Below are 18,480 nucleotides of genomic sequence, written 5' to 3'. Positions count from 1 at the left end.
GAGCCCTGATTCTGACCGAGGCCTCTGCATTCTATCATAATATTCAATATACTATATGGTGCTAGAGGTAGGAAATTATAACAAGAAAAGGAGTACTTGTGGCACCTTACAGACTAACCAATTTATCTGAGCATAAGCTTCCGTGAGCTACAGCTCACTTCATCGGATCCGATGAAGTGAGCTGTAGCTCACGGAAGCTTATGCTCAAATAAATTGGTTAGTCTCTAAGGTGCCACAAGTACTCCTTTTCTTGTTGCAAATACAGACTAACATGGCTGTTACTCTGAAACCATAACAGAAAGTGGACTGTTTTCAACTGTAACAGCCCTCCTGCTGTAACAGCCCAATTAATCACAAGAAAATACAGCAATTTTATATCTGGGCTACTAAATAAGGGTAAAGGAAGGAAGTGAACATTTGGGCTGGACATCAGGAATGAGTTTCTTAACAATAATGCCCACTGCTTTAGGAGACAGTTTTGCAAGGGAAGCAGCTGAAACCCTGACACTGGCAAATTTAATCCTGCATTAGAGAGCCTTCAGGAATGTTGTGCAGAATTTGACAACGGTTAGGCTGCTGATGTGCGGACACCAGTGCCTATCACGCTGACCAATATTGTCACACATTTCCTTGTATGCTCCCATCTGTCTGCGTCCATCTGCTGTCTCTTGTCTTTTGCTTAGAATGTAAACTTTTTGGGGAAGGGACAGCCTAGCACAGTAGGGTTCTGGTCCATGACTAGGGCTTGTAGACCCTATGTTAATACATACAGCAACAATCCTGAATTAACAAGGAAAGAGACTGATGTTAGATCTTTACTATGCTCCTACAGAGAACCATGTACAAACATAGTATTGAATGGACTTTACAGAGGTCATACAAGACCCAATGGAGCACATCATCCTTCACATCTTCTAATCAGAAATTTATGTTTACACTGTTATATTTTACCTTCATAGCAGGTTACCTCAGTATCTCAACTGCTGAATAACTCTCCTGAAGGCATTATTTACCAACCAATAAAAGTGCTAGCAACAGCACTATCCAGTGTCCAGCTTCCAGCAGTGTGTGTTCAAGTGGTAGTGCTTTGTTTGTGAGACAAGCAAAACGGCCGTTTCATGTTAATTTCTTACTGACAAAATAGTGAACATTTTAAAAACAGATCTATGGGACTAAAAGGATAGTCTCTCCCTCTAGAGGAAGATTTCCGTTGGGTTGCGCCCTTGGGCTGTGAGCTTTCAAAAGAAAGGCCTCATTTTATTTAGCACAGCAGGCTAAAAGTTCATAGTGAGAAGCATTCCCCATGTCGTGCACCCCTCAGTTTTGCTACCACGAACATTTTATGCAATATTTTTTTCAAATGTCATGGGTTCTATTAGAGTTGCCCTGGAATCTAAGACAAGGTTGAACTGGAGGTTACCACCACCTACTGGGGCCTTATTCATGAAAAGTGTGTTTGATTCTTCCAAAGCATTGGATATTGGATGACATCCTCCTGGGGATCCACTTAACTTTACCTTCTGTGCTGGTATTTCTTCTCTTGGCCTCAGCCATTAGGGGAGCTGGTGAAGCGACATGGATAAGCCAGCCATACATAAATGAGAACCAACCCCAGATCTCCTTTACATCAAATGTAAATGGCACCATCACCCAGCATTCTGAGTGCCTAACATCTGCATCTGGATAAAGCTGAACCCAGGCAGCATTGGTGGGAAGAAGGAAACTGAAGAATATACCTCCTCCGTAACATCCTCCATTGCAACAACTATTATGACTGTTAGATCAGTCTGCAGCCTTGGAGGACATTTGGACTCCCCAGTGCTACTGCAAGACCACATAGCAGGAAGTCCACTTTCATCTGCCTCTGACCAGAAGACACTGCCCCATCCTACTGGGCACAAATCTAGCCACACAGCAAACCACATGTGACACCTCCAGGCTTTATTAGTGCAATTCCCATCTAGGAGTAAAGCCACGTGCCTACAAGCTCCATCTGATACAAAACAGTTGTCCATATACTTAGTAACACATCACCTCAGTGCTCAGCTCTTTGTGCTGGCTCCCTACTGACCACAGAGTCCAGTTAAGGAAACAATCTGCCCTCTCCATGGGATTGGCTCCAGGTACATGAGAGATCGCCTCTCCCTCCATAACCATGACCTCTTATGACAGCTATGCTCCATTAGAACACTGGAACCATCAACTCAGCAAAGGGAGGCTTGCAAGCTATGCATGAAGCTGAATAGGATGAGATACTGGCTTTGTAGTACTGCTTTTTTAATATAATATTTAAATGCAATATAGTGTGTACTATATTTTAATTTTGTCATTGTCACACCTAGCCACCTGTGCATGCTTATGAAGTTTAAGATGGACAGCACTACTAATTCAATTAAAGTATTGCAAATCAAGACTGGGACTGATTACTACTGAAACCAAAAGAACCACCTTGGCTGCTGCAAGCCCTGCTCAGAAGGATACCAGGCAAAGATGGCTGCCCCTAGGCTTTCACAGAAACACGATGGGTGAAAATGAAAAGGCAGACAGGAAACAGAATCAACACTATGACTTGTCAAAATGGCAGGCAGAAACCTTGTAGAATTATAGTGGGACGAACAACAGAGCTGGTGCAACTCTACAATACCTGCACCTTCAGCCTACGTTAATATGGAAGCAGTCTGAACTGATCCAGTCTATGGGGAAGGTCTTCAAACTTACCTGGATCTGGCGCAATTGTTCTGATACTGGGAATGGCTGCCAGACATTAGAAGCACTTGTGTATGGACATGAAGTGTATTGCAAGTGATCCACGTTTGACCTAGTTTGGAGGAACATTAATATTCTTTAATGTAGATGGGTCTAGTCGATGCAAAACATGGACAAATCACTTAATCACTATACTTCATGTTTCCACATCTGTAAAATGGAAATAATATTGACCATGCTCATGGGGATGCCTGCTTAATGTTTGCTGAAGTGATTGAAGGCCTTTAGATGGACAGTGCTAGAAAAGGGTAAAGTATTATTTCCTCTCACATCCCCAGTGAGAAGTTATTATAGATTAACTATGAAACTTGTGTTATTAATCCCATTTCCAACTCTTTTTCCCTATACCTTGAACACAACAAAGGGGCAGAAGGGAGGATTTCAGTGTCTCAAGTGGAACTCCTATTTAGGCTGCACAATGAGCTACAGAGGCACGAGGCTACTTTACCCTAATTTCTGCACAGAAAGGCCTCTTTCAAAACCAACTGAACTCCACCTGTCTAGCTTTCCATCTTAATTTCTGGTGTGTTTTACAGCAAGAACATCGCACAGCAATCTAAAAAACATTAAAAATTTTATTGAAAAACGATGACATACAAATGGTGATTTGGTCCCAACAGAAAACAGACCAGAATGAGATTTTTCATATTTCAAAATAAAACATCCAGCAAGAATTTTCCCAGAACTGCACCATTTGTGCCATCTCACTTGACATGCAGAACTAACCAAAAAAACTTTTAAGAAAGCTAACAATAGACTGAACTGTAACAACTGCAGCCACCCACACCTGCAGCCACCCACACGTTTTCTTAAAGCAAATTTCAGTTTAATTAGCATTTCATTTAGTTTCCGGATGGGAAGCAGTTTTCCCTTTCCCTCATCAGTACAGAAAGAGCTTTGAACTGTTTCCCCTTAATACAAAACAGAAAAGATGTCTGAAAACCAAATTAGATGTTTGCTAATAAAAGCTGAACTGCTTTAGAGATAAAGTCATCCACTGGCTTAGGCCAATGAACACATGGCCAATAATCCACTGAGAAATCTCAATTCAAGTGGTAGAGTAGGATTAGGGCTCAGTGGAAATTGCATCAGCAAAGAATGTAAGTAGTAAATATACATCTGAATAGCAACCTTTGGCACACATGTGACATGCAAAGGAGTTAAGACTATAAATAGACACAGTATCTACACATTTTTTCCTTTAGAAGTTCAGATGAAAAAACAAGTTTTTAAAAATCAAGTAATATTTTTAAGAGGAAAAAAAGAGCCCTACTTGGATTTCACACTTAACAGCTTTCTAACATCCTCCATGTTCCTCTGTACCATAATTTTAAGTATTGACAAGATGGTTCCATTAAACATATGAACGTTTCCTTCTTCTCATTCAGTTAATTTAGGACCAGAGCCATCAAATAAGCGCAATCTGAACTTTGAACCTTTTCCAAAGTCATACAAGCTTGGAGCAGGTATCTGTTTGGAAGCACTGCAACACCTTCTAACCTCACAAAGTGGACGTCGTCGTCTTCCCTCCAGCATCCCACTGTTTTCATTATTTTACACACAGTAACACTGCAGCCTCTTAGATGCTGTAGAATTTAAGTCTGTTTAGTAGGTTAACGACATTCACATGAGATGTTTTACATACTAATATAAGAGGTTTTCACCAACCTCACATAAAAAGTTAGATACAAGAGCAGAGGAAAGCTGCACACATTTGCCCAGTAAAGAAATCAAGGTTTCAGATGTCAAGTTATACAACGGTTTCCAGCCTACTTCAATGCTGGTTCAAAATTCAGAATAATTTTTAACATGTACTTCTTAAACATTTTGTTTAAATATTAAACATTAAAGCTCTTCCAGAATCTTGGGCAAGAAGAGGATAGAAAACTGAGTTAACAGCTGACAGAAATGGAACTTCTCTACCTACCCCCAAAGGCCCATGTCAGAAAGAATGTCTCCTCTCTTATAAAATGCCACTGCCAGCCAAAGGAGCAGAAATGCTGACCGCAAATTAAAGTTTTGATTTTAAAATGCATATGATGGGTTTTTAACTAGAAGAATGTCTCACCACATAAACTATTAAGGTATTGTGCTAAGCAAAGAAGTGTAGATAGTTGCTTTTCCAATAAATCTAAAGCTGCTTTGCTGAGGAGCCATTGCATGGGCTTCCTTCTAGTATGGGGGAAGTCAAGGAAAACAGATTGGGAATTACCATCCTAATACCACCTTTATCCAGAAGAGTATTTTCATGAGAACCTCAGTTCAGATGTCTTCAAGGAAACCTTGAGACTGACTCTTCATTGACTGAGAAGATTACATGGTTTACTGAATACTGATAAATTTTTGTACTATTTTCTAATAAGTAGCTAACTGGATTCCTTTCCTGCAGTATCATTAGCTGGAATAAATTCCTGCAGTATAAATTAATAATCCAGATGCAATCTGAAACTCCAGAAAAACAGAGAATAGTTTTAATGACACAAGTGTTTCTGGTTTACATAAACCACTAAGTCCAGGTTTACTTAGACACAAATTCTGCTCACTTTATAATGCAAGTAGTCCCATCAAAGTTTGAAATTAGTCATGTAGGATTTGGCCCTTACTGAGACATTTACCCAAAGCTCAGTTAAAGCAGCGCCTCTATATCTGATTCACAAATTATCATTTATCAAGATTAAAATCAAAAGGTGTCAGTGAATTCAGCACCAGCAATGTCACAAACATTACCAAGGGCAATGTCTGGCTTTCCAATCTGATGCATACTAAGGGAGAACTGCCACAAAAGATAAAATGCCAAACCAATCAGCTGAAAACATCCTCTAGGCTTCTGCTTTACTAGCTCAGAGAAAACTGAACATTTTTAACTGGCCCTTAGGCAAAATTTAGTAACCAGCTTCCAACTGAGTCACTGATTTAACTTTCTACCAAAACTAGACCATATGAGTCTAGTGTTGAGTTATAACTTCTCACCCCCATCACACTGCAGCACAGATAATTTCTATATTTACATTTTAAGGTCAAGCCAAGTAGATGGAGGGATTGTTTTTCTTCCTGTGACTAATCAGAGATATCTTCTCCTTTCAGCACATTTGAGTAGCCTCTCATGAAGCTAACAGACTGAGCCAAGCATATGCCCCAAAGTCTGAATGGCTCACCAAGTATAAGTGGGGGGTCTGAACCACTGTTACATTCAATCTCTGCATTTTACTCTTTACAAAGGCAATTAAGAGGACAGGCCCAATAAGCCATTTGGAGAACCTCTACCTTGCTCAAAAGGCCACTGAACTTCTTGTAAAAGATGCTGCTTTTAACAGCCTATAAAGCTTCTCTTCAATATCCTAAAGTTGCGACTGCCCAACTCCAGATTCTTCTGGTTGTTACCAGAAAACAAAACAAAACAAAAACAAAAAAAACCAACAACTTCAGGTCCACACCTCATACCTGGAAGGTAGAGGGAGTAAAAATCAGCCACAGAAACCTTCAGAAATTCACCATTTCAGCCTGAAATCTGGCTTCTATAATTCCATCTCCTCTTCTACACATCCAGATGTTCCCAAGCTACTATATAGACCTGGAGACATCACAGTTTGTTGTGCTTCAGAGAATGTTTCAGTTTGTGACTGAAAGGCGGCTCCAAGAGTTGATTGCTTAGCCTGGCACCCTTCTGTCCCCTGCTGCTTGTAGTTTTTAGCAACAGAAACAGATTTCAGTTTGTCTGTGAGGAATTCAGGGAGAGGTTTCCAGAGCACCAGCTCCATGGAGGGACGGCTCCTAGAAGGGATGGAGTCTTAGTTTAATCAAAGCTCTCAATCACAGCTGTGACAAATGAAAACCACCTAATTTCATCATCCACTTAAGTCACTGTCTGTGCAGAAGTGTCCCCCCAAAGCACATGCACTAGTGCTTTCTCCGAACTTCTGGAGAAAGTTCAATTCCTCCCCTTGGGAGATTATTTCACAGCTAACAGGAAGTTTTCCTTATTTTCAACATAAGTTTCCCCTCTCTTAAGTTCATTCCATTACTCTCAATTCTAGCCCAATGTACAACATGAAATAATTCTTCTCTCCCACTGCACCAGCCATGAAGCTCACTATGGTTCACGACACTATGAGACCTTTCCCTTGATATGGAAACTTACATATATGAACAACAGCAGGCTATAAGGTTAGTGAAATTGAGAGAGTATATAACATTATGTATTATAGGGACCATAAATCAGAGTTTTTAGTCTATATGAATTCAGCATTCTTCTGTAAATTGCAAGTACTCTATGTTTAGCAATTACATATAATACCCTGCTATACAATATAGTACTGTACATCACACACATTATCAAAGAGTCTTCCAACAGTAATGCTATAAAAAATTACAGTGAAATCAACTCTTGCTCAAACAGAGGAGAGATGGACTCTGTAGGCAAACCCCTTTTCCCCATTTGGGTACGTTATCTGTGTAGCTCCAACATTTCCTCAAGAACTTACATGGACTCTATTATTTTTTTTGTCAGGACTTGATCAAAATCCCTCCTCAGTCCCTTTTGAAGAGTATCAGACAGGACAAGGGTGGGCAGATTGCTAGTATTCGCATCGGCATGAACATCTTCATCTTCATCAATTATCCTAAGAATGGAGGCAGGAAAGGGGGAAATAATACATCTTATTATTGACCATATCACTGACAAATATGTATACCTACTGCTAATTGAAATCCCATTCAGGGGAGAGTATGCAGTTCAACCACACAATATAGAGTTAAGCCACAATTTCATCTTCTCAGCTCCCTGTAGTTCAGCGTCAAAAATTATTTTCAGCCTCTCTGAAAGGTTCTGAATTTTGGTGACCCCATGCTACAGCTGCTCAGAGTACTCATTAGAATGACCCAAAGCTTTACCACTTAGGATGCACTGCAAAAATTGCATTTTTGGTAAAGCTCTTGTATATAAATTTCTAAGAATATCCACAAATGTACCCCAGCAGAGCAACTGAAATCCTAGAAAAGGGCAAACAGAAAAATCCTGTATGTAGTCCACTATGGACCTCACAGTGCAGATCCAGACAGCTGTTACAAAAGTCAGATCTCACATCACAGACTAATCGATCTGAAGGTGTAACTCACTGCTACAAAACTTTGTTAACACTGATTTAAGGTTGACCTGCAGCACTGTGTACCCTTTCAGAACACTGAGTGCACCTATATTTAAGCTACTGAAATCCAAAAACATACTGTCTTGTGGGCTGAAGTATCATTTTAAAGTGTTCACTGTAGTTTCTGCAATGCTTATTTTTCTGTATGAGATGGGGGGATACCAACTTTGAAGTTTACTGTGACTGATTTAAAAAAAAAAAAAACAAAAACCTATGACTACATTTTTTTTAGACCCTTTTTCACAAGAGCTACAGCACTTTGAAGGATGAAACTGATAAGTGTGAATCCTTGGTTTGTGTAGACTGGATGAATTACAGAAATTTCAATTTTGTTTTCTGTATTTATTTTTCCAAGATCATCATAAAGTTTGTTACTCTTTTGACTGACAACAGTATCCTGGTGCTGCATTAGTTGACCTTATACCAGTCCTTAAAATAAGGCCTTCTATTATGAATGTGTTTCCTGATGCTCAACAGCTCCTTTCACAAGAGTCCCAGCCAGAAAGGATGGATGGTCCACTGGCTAGCATATTAGCCTAGGACTTGGGAGACCCCAGGTTCAACTCTCAGCTCTGGGGCAAATCACTTACGTCTCTCTGTGCCTCAGTTCCACATCTGTAAAATGGAGACAATATCACCTCCCTCCCTGTGTCATGAGAATAAATACATTAAAGACAGATGTTCAAATACTACAACAGGGGCCACGGATGTAAGATAGATGGTGAGAAACAGTGGGACTATTTCCTGAACATGTGGCATAGTTAAATTACCTTTATGCTACTTCTTACTAGTATCATTCATTCAATCTTTCCTCTCTTAATTTATGCTATTTTCCTTGACAATACTTAAGTAAAATCTGAGCATGCATATGGATTTTAGAACACTGAAATACTAGATCTCAAACCAGAAGCTTTGCTCTAAGGGCAAATCTTCCAGAAGGAGCCCCTAGGTAATGCAGGCAGAAAGAATGCATAACACATTCTCAGCAAGCTGCCAAGGGCAGGACTTTAACTTGTAGTACATAGGTGTTGCTCAGATGCAATGGCTACAGGACATCACCCTGAGTTTCCCAGTGACCATGTCAGGCTGCCTGCAAAAATTCCGGCTTGCAACTTTCTCTAGCTTGTGCAACATCGTAAATTTATCTTTAACCCTGAATAACTGTAATACTGTATCCCCAAATGGGCAGTGGGTGCCGGACACTAGCTGAAATCAATCCTGACTCCATAACACCAATTCAGAGAGGATAAGAGGCATAGTTTGAGCTCCCCGTGTGTCAAAATAAAGTTAACTGAAAAATGTTGATATTTTTTGTTTTTGGGGGGACTTTATCTTGAGAATGCCTTGCTCACAATTACCTCAAATTTGGACCAATCACTGTATCTCAGATTCTCATGAGGTTATGACAATCCAAGTCACCATGTGGATTTCAGAGCACTTCAAAAAAAATCAGTTGTTAAACAGTAAGCTAGTCTCGACCCTACTTACAGTGGTGCTGTCACCCCACTACAATAAACTCAGTTATCCCTTAGATGATGCCTATGAATAAAGGGAAAGCTAGGAAAAAACCCACTCTACTCAATCCCTGCGTTTACCTGTCCTCAATTTCCTGAAGCTTCCTGCGGGCAACCTCGCACTGATGTTCCCCCATTGTCTGATCCATATCTTCACAGGGAATTTCTAACAAGCCAGCTTCATGAAGACTACCAATGCACTGCCTTGCTACCTCCCCAGCTGCCTGCTGACCTGCACAGAGAATCTCTTCAGTGCTGGGATTCGGAGAGTAGTGCACAGTTTCAATCAGTCTCTTCTTCTTCACAGGGCAACTAGGAAACAAAGCAAATTTATAGTTGGCAACAGAGAAATCTCTGACACTGTAAAAAGCTATTAAGATCTCTGTCTGTCAAACCTATTTCTACAGAGCTGCATACTTTGTCTGTTGAGAAAGACTTCACTTCCAATGTACAAGAAGAAATTTTAACTCCTCATAAATACAAAAATGCCTTTTCAAGAAAATCAGAATCACACACTCAGTTAGATTTGTATTATACACACTGGAGTGGATTCAAGGTTTCTGTTTATGTTCAGGAAAGAACAAATTGAGAAAGGTTCCAAACAGCAGTAGTATTGGGAAAGATTCCCTCACCCAAGCACAGTGCAATCTTTTGAGCTCTACCCTGGATCATGCATCATTCACCTCCCTCCACCACACAGGACACAGAGCGAATCAGGCTAAAAGCAGATCACTGAAGACAAGTTAAACTTACCCATCCACCTCTTCCTCTAGTTTATGCTTCTTTCCACAGCGAACAGAAACTCTGGAAAGGGAGAATGAACAGTTATTTGACTAGCAACAGTGTTTTACACCTTTGGATAGAATTGAGCATGATCAAGAAAATTAAAGCACATGTTTCTGGTGGGCGATGTTCCATGGCTTTCAGTGTGCAGGTCACCTTGATATAATCAGATGAGGGGAAAAAGAGAGCCAAAGATGCATTAATCTAGAAACATATCTGTTAACTAAAAAGAAGACAGTTGGAGTATAAAGGGAAGCAGTTTACCTTCGCTCATCTCTCCTTGAAATTAGTTACCTGAATATAATTGAAATAGGGCAACATTTGGATCTGGTAACTAGTCTCAACCATGATGGCCAAAGTAGAAGGCAAGTTCAGATAAGTGTGAAGCATGACATTCTAAACATTACACATGTATTTTTGCTCCCAAAAATAAAGACAGAACACTCTAAAACAGGGTTTGCTCAGTTGCCTTTTACTGATTTCCATGACAGTTTCTTTCCTGTACTGTGTTTGTGGGGGAAGGTGGGAAAGAAATAGATGTATTTCTCCTGAAGCATTGCTGTTTCTTGAAGTGAGTGCTTAATTATCATAGAATCATAGATGAGGGTTGGAAGAGACCTCAGGAGGTCATCTAGTCCAACCCGCTGCTCAAAGCAGGACCAACCCCAACTAAAACATCCTAGCCAGTGCTTTGTCAAGCAGGGCCTTAAAAACCTTTAAGGATGGAGATTCCACCACCTCCTAGGTAACCCATTCCAATGCTTCACCACCCTCCTAGTGAACTAGTGTTTCTTAATATCCAACCTAGACCTCCCACACTGCAACTTGAGACCATTGCTCCTTGTTCTGTCATCTGCCACCACTGAGAACAGCCAAGCTCCATCCTCTTTGGAACGCCCCTTCAGGTAGTTGAAGGCTGCTATCAAATCCCCCCTCACTCTTCTCTTCTGCAGACTAAATAAGCCTAGTTCTCTCAGACTCTCCTCATAAAATCATGTGCCCCAGCCCTCTGATCATTTTCCTTGCCCTCTGCTGGACTCTCCGCAGTTTGTCCACATCCTTTCTGTAGTGGGGGGCCCAAAACTGGACGCAATACTCCAGATGTGGCCTCACCAGTGCCAAATAGACGGGAATAATCACTTCCCTCAATCTGCTGGCAATGTGCCTAATAACACAGCCCAATATGCCGTTAGCCTTCTTGGCAACAAGGGCACACTGTTGATTCATATCCAGCTTCTCATCCCCTGCAATCCCCAGGTCCTTTTCTGCAGAACTGCCGCTTAGCCAGCCAGTCCCCAGCCTGTAGCAGTGCATGGGATTCTTCCGTACTAAGTGCAGGACTCTGCACTTGTCCTTGCTGAATCTCATCAGATTTCTTTTGGCCCAATCCTCCAATTTGTCTAGGTCACTCTAGACCCTATCCCTCCCTCCAGCGTATCTACCTCTCCCCCGCAGCTTAGTGCGATCCGAGAACTTGCTGAGGGTGCAATCCATCCCATCATCCAGATCATTAATGAAGATGTTGGGAAAAAAATAGCCCCAGGACTGACCCCTCAGGCACTCCGCTTGATACCGGCTGCCAACTAGACATCAAGCCATTGATCACTACCCGTTGAGCCCAACAACCTAGCCAGCTTTCTGTCCACTTTATCGTCCATTCATCCAATCCATACTACTTTAACTTGCTGGCAAGAATACTGTGGGAGGCCGTATCTAAAGCTTTGCTAAAGTCAAGATATATCATGTCCACCGCTTTCCCTTCATCCACAGAACCAGTAATCTCATCATAGAAGGCGATTAGATTAGTCAGGCATGACCTTCCCTTGGTGAATCCATGCTGACTGTTCCTGATCACTTCCCTCTCATGTAAGTGCTTCAGGATTGACTCTTTGAGGACCTGCTCCATGATTTTTCTGGGGACTGAGGTGAAGCTGACCGGTCTGTAGTTCCCCAGACTCTCCTCCTTCCTTTTTTTAAAGATGGGCACTGTATTTGCCTTTTTCCAATTGTGAAGCTTTAGTCTCTTAACATGGTTTAATAGCACATTAATCAAACTAATCACACAAACAGAATAATCAAAAATCTGCAGTGTAATACTGGAAAAAGGCTAATGTAGTGCCCATCTTTAAAAGGGAAGAAGGAGGATCCTGGGAACTACAGGCCAGTCAGCCTCACCTCAGTCCCCAGAAAAATCATGGAGCAGGTCCTCAAAGAGTCAATCCTGAAGCACTTACATGAGAGGAAAGTGATCAGGAACAGTCAGCATGGATTCACCAAGGGAAGGTCATGCCTGACTAATCTAATCGCCTTCTATGATGAGATTACTGGTTCTGTGGATGAAGGGAAAGCAGTGGATGTATTGTTTCTTGACTTTAGCAAAGCTTTTGACACGGTCTCCCACAGTATTCTTGTCAGCAAGTTAAAGAAGTATGGGCCGGATGAATGCACTATAAGGTGGGTAGAAAGTTGGCTAGATTGTCGGGCTCAACGGGTAGTGATCAATGGCTCCGTGTCTAATTGGCAGCCAGTATCAAGTGGAGTGCCCCAGGGGTCGGTCCTGGGGCCGGTTTTGTTCAATATCTTCATAAATGATCTGGAGGATGGTGTGGATTGCACCCTCAGCAAATTTGCGGATGATACTAAACTAGGAGGAGTGGTAGATACGCTGGAGGGCAGGGATAGGATACAGAGGGACCTAGACAAATTGGAGGATTGGGCCAAAAGAAATCTGATGAGGTTCAATAAGGATAAGTGCAAGGTCCTGCACTTAGGACGGAAGAACCCAACGCACCGCTACAGACTAGGGACCGAATGGCTAGGCAGCAGTTCTGCGGAAAAGGACCTAGGGGTGACAGTGGACGAGAAGCTGGATATGAGTCAGCAGTGTGCCCTTGTTGCCAAGAAGGCCAATGGCATTTTGGGATGTATAAGTAGGGGCACAGCGAGCAGATCGAGGGACATAATCGTTCCCCTCTATTCGACATTGGTGAGGCCTCATCTGGAGTACTGTGTCCAGTTTTGGGCCCCACACTACAAGAAGGATGTGGATAAATTGGAGAGCGTCCAGCAAAGGGCAACAAAAATGATTAGGGGTCTGGAACACATGACTTATGAGGAGAGGCTGAGGGAACTGGGATTGTTTAGTCTGCAGAAGAGAAGAATGAGGGGGGATTTGATAGCTACTTTCAACTACCTGAGAGGTGGTTCCAGAGAGGATGGTTCTAGACTATTCTCAGTGGTAAAAGAGGACAGGACAAGGAGTAATGGTCTCAAGTTGCAGTGGGGGAGGTTTAGGTTGGATATTAGGAAAAACTTTTTCACCAAGAGGGTGGTGAAACACTGGAATGTGTTACCTAGGGAGGTAGTAGAATCTCCTTCCTTAGAAGTTTTTAAGGTCAGGCTTGACAAAGCCCTGGCTGGGATGATTTAATTGGGGATTGGTCCTGCTTTGAGCAGGGGGTTGGACTAGATGACCTCCTGAGGTCCCTTCCAACCCTGATATTCTATGATCTGGATACACACACTTTTCATCCACATTAAAAAAAGAATACAGCCGTCTTCTTTTGTATGGCATTTGAGAAGCAACGGGCTGGGATTATAATTCAATGTTAAGATTTTAAAGCCATTCTAATGCTTTTAGAGTATCTTGGTGGATATCTCTGTACCACCACTGTAAGCATGAATGGGGAATTGTTCTGTGATGCATCGCAGGGTTTGTAGCTCAACATGTGGTTGAGTGCAGTCCACTGCCTACAGGGAAGGCAAAATCTTGGGACTTTAAGGACTTCCTGGTCATAAAACAATGGCAATAATGGCTCATACCTTACTTCAAATAGGCCCATCACTGCAAAATACGCAGCTCAACATTGAGGGCTTATCCATCACAAAGTGCGATTACACCACAATGATCTTTCAGATTAAAAACACCAATGTCCTTGTGCTACAATAAACACACCTGGCGAGCAAAGACCACCAAGCAAACAGAAAAAGCAGTAAAAACGTTGATAGGTTTCAGAGTAGCAGTCGTGAGCTACAGCTCACTTCATCAGCTGCATTCAGTGGAAAATACAGTGAGGCGATTTATATACACATAGGACATGAAAAAATGGGTGTTATGTCGATCTGTTTGCATTTGGAAAGGAAGATGATGTCTGTCTGTATCTGTACGAGTTTTTTCATGAAGTTGATAGATTTCCACTCCATACAGCTAAATGCAGTGCCTTGCATAATGACAGGTTTCAGAGTAGCAGCCGTGTTAGTCTGTATTCACAAAAAGAAAAGGTGTACTAGTGGCACCTTAGAGACTAACCAATTTATTTGAGCATAAGCTTTCGTGAGCTACAGCTCACTTCATCAGATGCATTCAGTGGAAAATACAGTGAGGAGATTTATATACACACAGGACATGAAAAAATGGGTGTACAGACTAACACAGCTGCTACTCTGAAACCTGTCATTATGCAAGGCACTGCATTTAGCCGTATGGAGTGGAAATCTATCAACTTCATGAAAAAACTCGTACAGATACAGACAGACATCATCTTCCTTTCCAAATGCAAACAGATGGACATAACTTTTCTTTTTAGTAAAAACATTATAGCTTTTAAATCAAGCCCACATTTCAGCATCCAATTATGACATTCAGAAAAATACACTATAGATAAGAGATGCTGTCCCCCACCTTCCCCTTGTTTATTTTTGTACTTACTGAGTGCAACTCTGCCGTTGCAATAAGACTGGTGGGTTTTCAGTGTTTGTGAAAGAAACTGTTGCAATAGTCAAGCCCTCATTATAGCTTCCAGTTGCAGCTAGGGAGGCAAGGTCCAGGTTACTTTGCAAGTATGAGCTGCTGAGGTCAGAGCCTTCTACTACATTATTTCTGTTCCCTGCCGTAACCACCATGGTTTGTTGGGGATATTCATGACCAACAGCTCCAGGCTGAGATTCAGTCTGTATGATTCTAGGTTGGAAGGTACTGTCAGGAAGAGTTGCTGGAGCCTGAGGAAACTCCACAGAAGGAACAGGAGGAACTCCTTGAAAGGATCTGCCCAGGGTTGTCATTTTCATCTGTACCTGGGGGAAAAGACAAACCAACCCAGAACAGAGTGACTATAAGCAAACATGCCACATAAGCATCAGTGAGGAAAAGGCCAGGTCTATATTAGAGGTTTTGCTGGCATGGTCTTGTTGGTTAGGGTGTGCTTTTGTCTTAATAATAAAATTATGTCAGTAAGAACCCTAGTGTGGATGCAGTTATACAGGAAAACAGTTCTTTTGCTGGTATCATTTACTAGTTTCTCCAACAAACTAAGGTTATGTCTACACTTAAAATGCGACAATTGCACAGCTGCAGTTGTGCCACTTTATCACTTCAGTGCAGATACTTGCTACAGAAACAGGAGGGGTTCGCCAATTGCTGTGATCCATCCTCAGAGGTGGAAGCTAGATCAAGGGAAGAATTCTTCTGTTGACCTAGTGGTGCCTACAACAGAGGTTAAGTCTGCTTAACTATGGTTACATCTACACCACGCAGCTGTGCCGCTGCAGCCATGCCACTAAAAGATGCACAGTGTAGCCACTGTTTGCCAGCAGGAGACAGCTCTCCTGCCGACAAAAATCTTCCACCCACAATGAACCGTGTTAGCATTGTCAGCAGGAGCAACAAAGCACTGTTCACACCAGTGCTTGTCCTAGACAAAACTTCTGTCTTTTGGGCAGGGGTTGTTGTGTGTGTTTGTTTTTTTAAACACCTCTGAAGGACAAAAGTTTTGTCTTTCAATTGCCAGTGTAGGCAAAGCCTAAGGGTATGTCTACACTGGCACCTCATCAGCAAAACTTTTGTAGTTCAGGGGTGTTAAAAAAATACCCCCCCGAATGACAAAAGTTTTACCAACGAAAAGCGCGTGTGTGGACAGTGCTTTGTCAGCGGGAGCACTCTCCTGCCAACAGAGCTGCTGCCACTCGCGGGGGGTGGAAGTTTTCTGTCGGCAGGAAAACTCTCTCCTGGCAACCAACAGCAGCTACGCTGCAGGGCGTTTAGCGGCACAGCTGTGTCGCTAAAAGCTGCGTAGCGCAGCCAGAGGGTACGTCTTCACTACTCAGCGCCAAAGCGCTGCCCCCCCGCGCTTCAAGGTGGCTGTGGGGTCGCGGCACCGGCGTTGGGAGAAGCGCTCCCAGCGCCCCCAACCCGCCCTGCCTTCCCACGCGGGGAGCAGCCGCCAGCGCCCCGTCCGCACCCCGCTTGACAGCGCTGACGCTCGCAGCGCTCGGGGGGAGCTCTCGCACCCCCCCCCCCGAGCGCGAAATTTTCAGCCCTCTCCCGTGCCAGCGCGGACGAGGCCGAATTCTCCCAGGCGCGGGGACTCTTCACGCCCCGCAAAAACGCAGCCCCGCGAGGAAACCGTCCCCGCGGCGCGGCCCGAAGCGACGCCGGCAGGAGCATCTTCTGCCGGCATAACGGAGTGGACGCCAGGCTCCAGGGCGGCGCGGACCGGAGGGACCCCGGCGGAGGCGTAAAGCCAGCCGCGGGGTCCAGCGGTAACGGACCCAGACACGCGCCGGCGCCCCCGGGCCGACCCCGCGCCGCGGGGACAGACCAGGCGCCCCGGAGCGCGGCAGGCCGCCGCTGCGCCCCCGCTCCAGGGTCCCGCGCCCCCTCAGAAGCACCCGCGGGACTAAAATAGCCCCTGAGGGAGGCCGCTCCCCGGGCCGCGCACCAACCTCCAGGCCGGCGCCGGGGCGGACCGGGCCCCTCAGCCGCGCTCCCTTCCAGGCCTTTCTCCGCGCCCGGAGACGACGCGCAGCGGCCGCGGGACGCTGGGAATCGTAGTTCCGGTGGGAGGGGTAAGGCCGAAGCTGGGGCATGCTGGGAGTTGTAGTTCCAGGGTCTGTATGCGCACGCGTGTGCATACTGGGGCATGCTGGGAGTCGTAGTTCCGGTGGGAGGGGTACGGCCGAAGCTGGGGCATGCTGGGAGTTGTAGTTCCAGGGTCTGTATGCGCACGCATGTCAATACTGGGGCATGCTGGGAGTTGTAGTTCTGGTGGGAGGGGTAAGGCCGAAGCTGGGGCATGCTGGGACTTGTAGCTCCAGGGTCTGTATGCGCACGCATGTGCATACTGGAGCATGCTGGGAGTCGTAGTTCCGGTGGGAGGGGTAAGGCCGAACCTGGGGCATGCTGGGGGTTGTAGTTCCAGGGTCTGTATTCGCACGATTGTCTCTACTGGGGCATGCTGGGAGTTGTAGTTCTGGTGGGAGGGGTAAGGCCGAAGCTGGGGCATGCTGGGACTTGTAGCTCCAGGGTGTGTATGCGCACACATGTGCATACTGGGGCATGCTGGGAGTTGGGGGGGCCATCCTTAGGATTTATGGGACCCTACGCAGTGTTATTAAACTGGTGCCCCACACCCTATGGCAGCCTGGGCCCACAGCCTGGGGGAAGGGGAGGGATGAGGCAGCAAAGGATACCGAGCGGCCCGGCCCACCTCACGGTGGCAGAGAGTCACAGTTCCCTGCAGAGACCCCCAAACCCTCTCCCTCATGCAGAATACACTGCGCCGGCGCATTCAGCTCTGTGAATACGGCCCCTGCCTGTAGCCAGACAGCCAGCCCCCCCCCTCAGACCAGCATTGCTGGAAACACACGTAACAGGGCACTCAACATAAATTCCAGCACAGCCTTTGAAGCTGTGAGAAGCACAGGTGTGCTGCGACAATGTGCCTCTGGGAACGTATACAACGATTAGGCTCACAGCAGGCAGAGGCGCTGTGACAGACATGGCTCTTAGCCCCTACTAAAACAGCATGATGCACACACACCAACATCCTAGGTGGGAAAATATTTACCCTGATAAAAGAAGTGTCCAGTAGTCGAAACTTATTGTTTCTCCCTTGCAAGTGTGAACTACTCTTGCGAGAGCTGGCGTCACCCCGACAGACCAGCCCCAATTTAGCATAGAAAGGAGAAAGAGAATAAAGGAGTACAGAGGTATAAGTAGGGGACCTACAGCACCATGATTTTTGAGTGCTTTTCACTATCTATCTGCTGGTCAGATAAGTGACAGCCTCCCAAGGCTTCTGCAGCTAAGAGGGTCCCTAAGCCTTGTCCCTTATTCGTCTTTCCGCGGAATTGAGTGACCGATCCTGGCTTGGCACCGCTGGAATCGAGAGATGCAAGGAGGGTAAGAAGCACCCACACCTGATCTCCTATCTTTAGTGTACACATATTTTGAAATAGAGCTCTATACTTTGTTTTCTTTCTCTTTCTTTGGGATT

At 44.3% G+C, this 18,480-nt stretch overlaps 1 protein-coding gene across 1 annotated transcript; it reads right to left on the bottom strand.

Annotated features, from left to right (window-relative positions):
• Positions 1 to 3,323: 3,323 nt before the first annotated feature.
• CCDC117 (coiled-coil domain containing 117) lies at positions 3,324 to 17,107 on the bottom strand. Its single transcript, XM_007058356.4, has 6 exons — positions 16,928 to 17,107; positions 14,916 to 15,280; positions 10,178 to 10,228; positions 9,506 to 9,736; positions 7,248 to 7,385; positions 3,324 to 6,537 (listed from the first exon to the last, which is right to left on the bottom strand). Exons 1-6 carry the CDS (start codon positions 17,069 to 17,071, stop codon positions 6,282 to 6,284), a joined length of 1,185 nt encoding a protein of 394 aa, XP_007058418.2. The 5' UTR covers positions 17,072 to 17,107; the 3' UTR covers positions 3,324 to 6,281.
• Between the last annotated feature and the right edge of the window lie 1,373 nt (positions 17,108 to 18,480).

This window comes from Chelonia mydas, chromosome 15 (genome assembly GCF_015237465.2).
Source record: "Chelonia mydas isolate rCheMyd1 chromosome 15, rCheMyd1.pri.v2, whole genome shotgun sequence".
NCBI classification, from domain to species: Eukaryota; Metazoa; Chordata; order Testudines; family Cheloniidae; genus Chelonia; species Chelonia mydas.
This window is presented reverse-complemented; position numbering and strand designations above follow the sequence as displayed.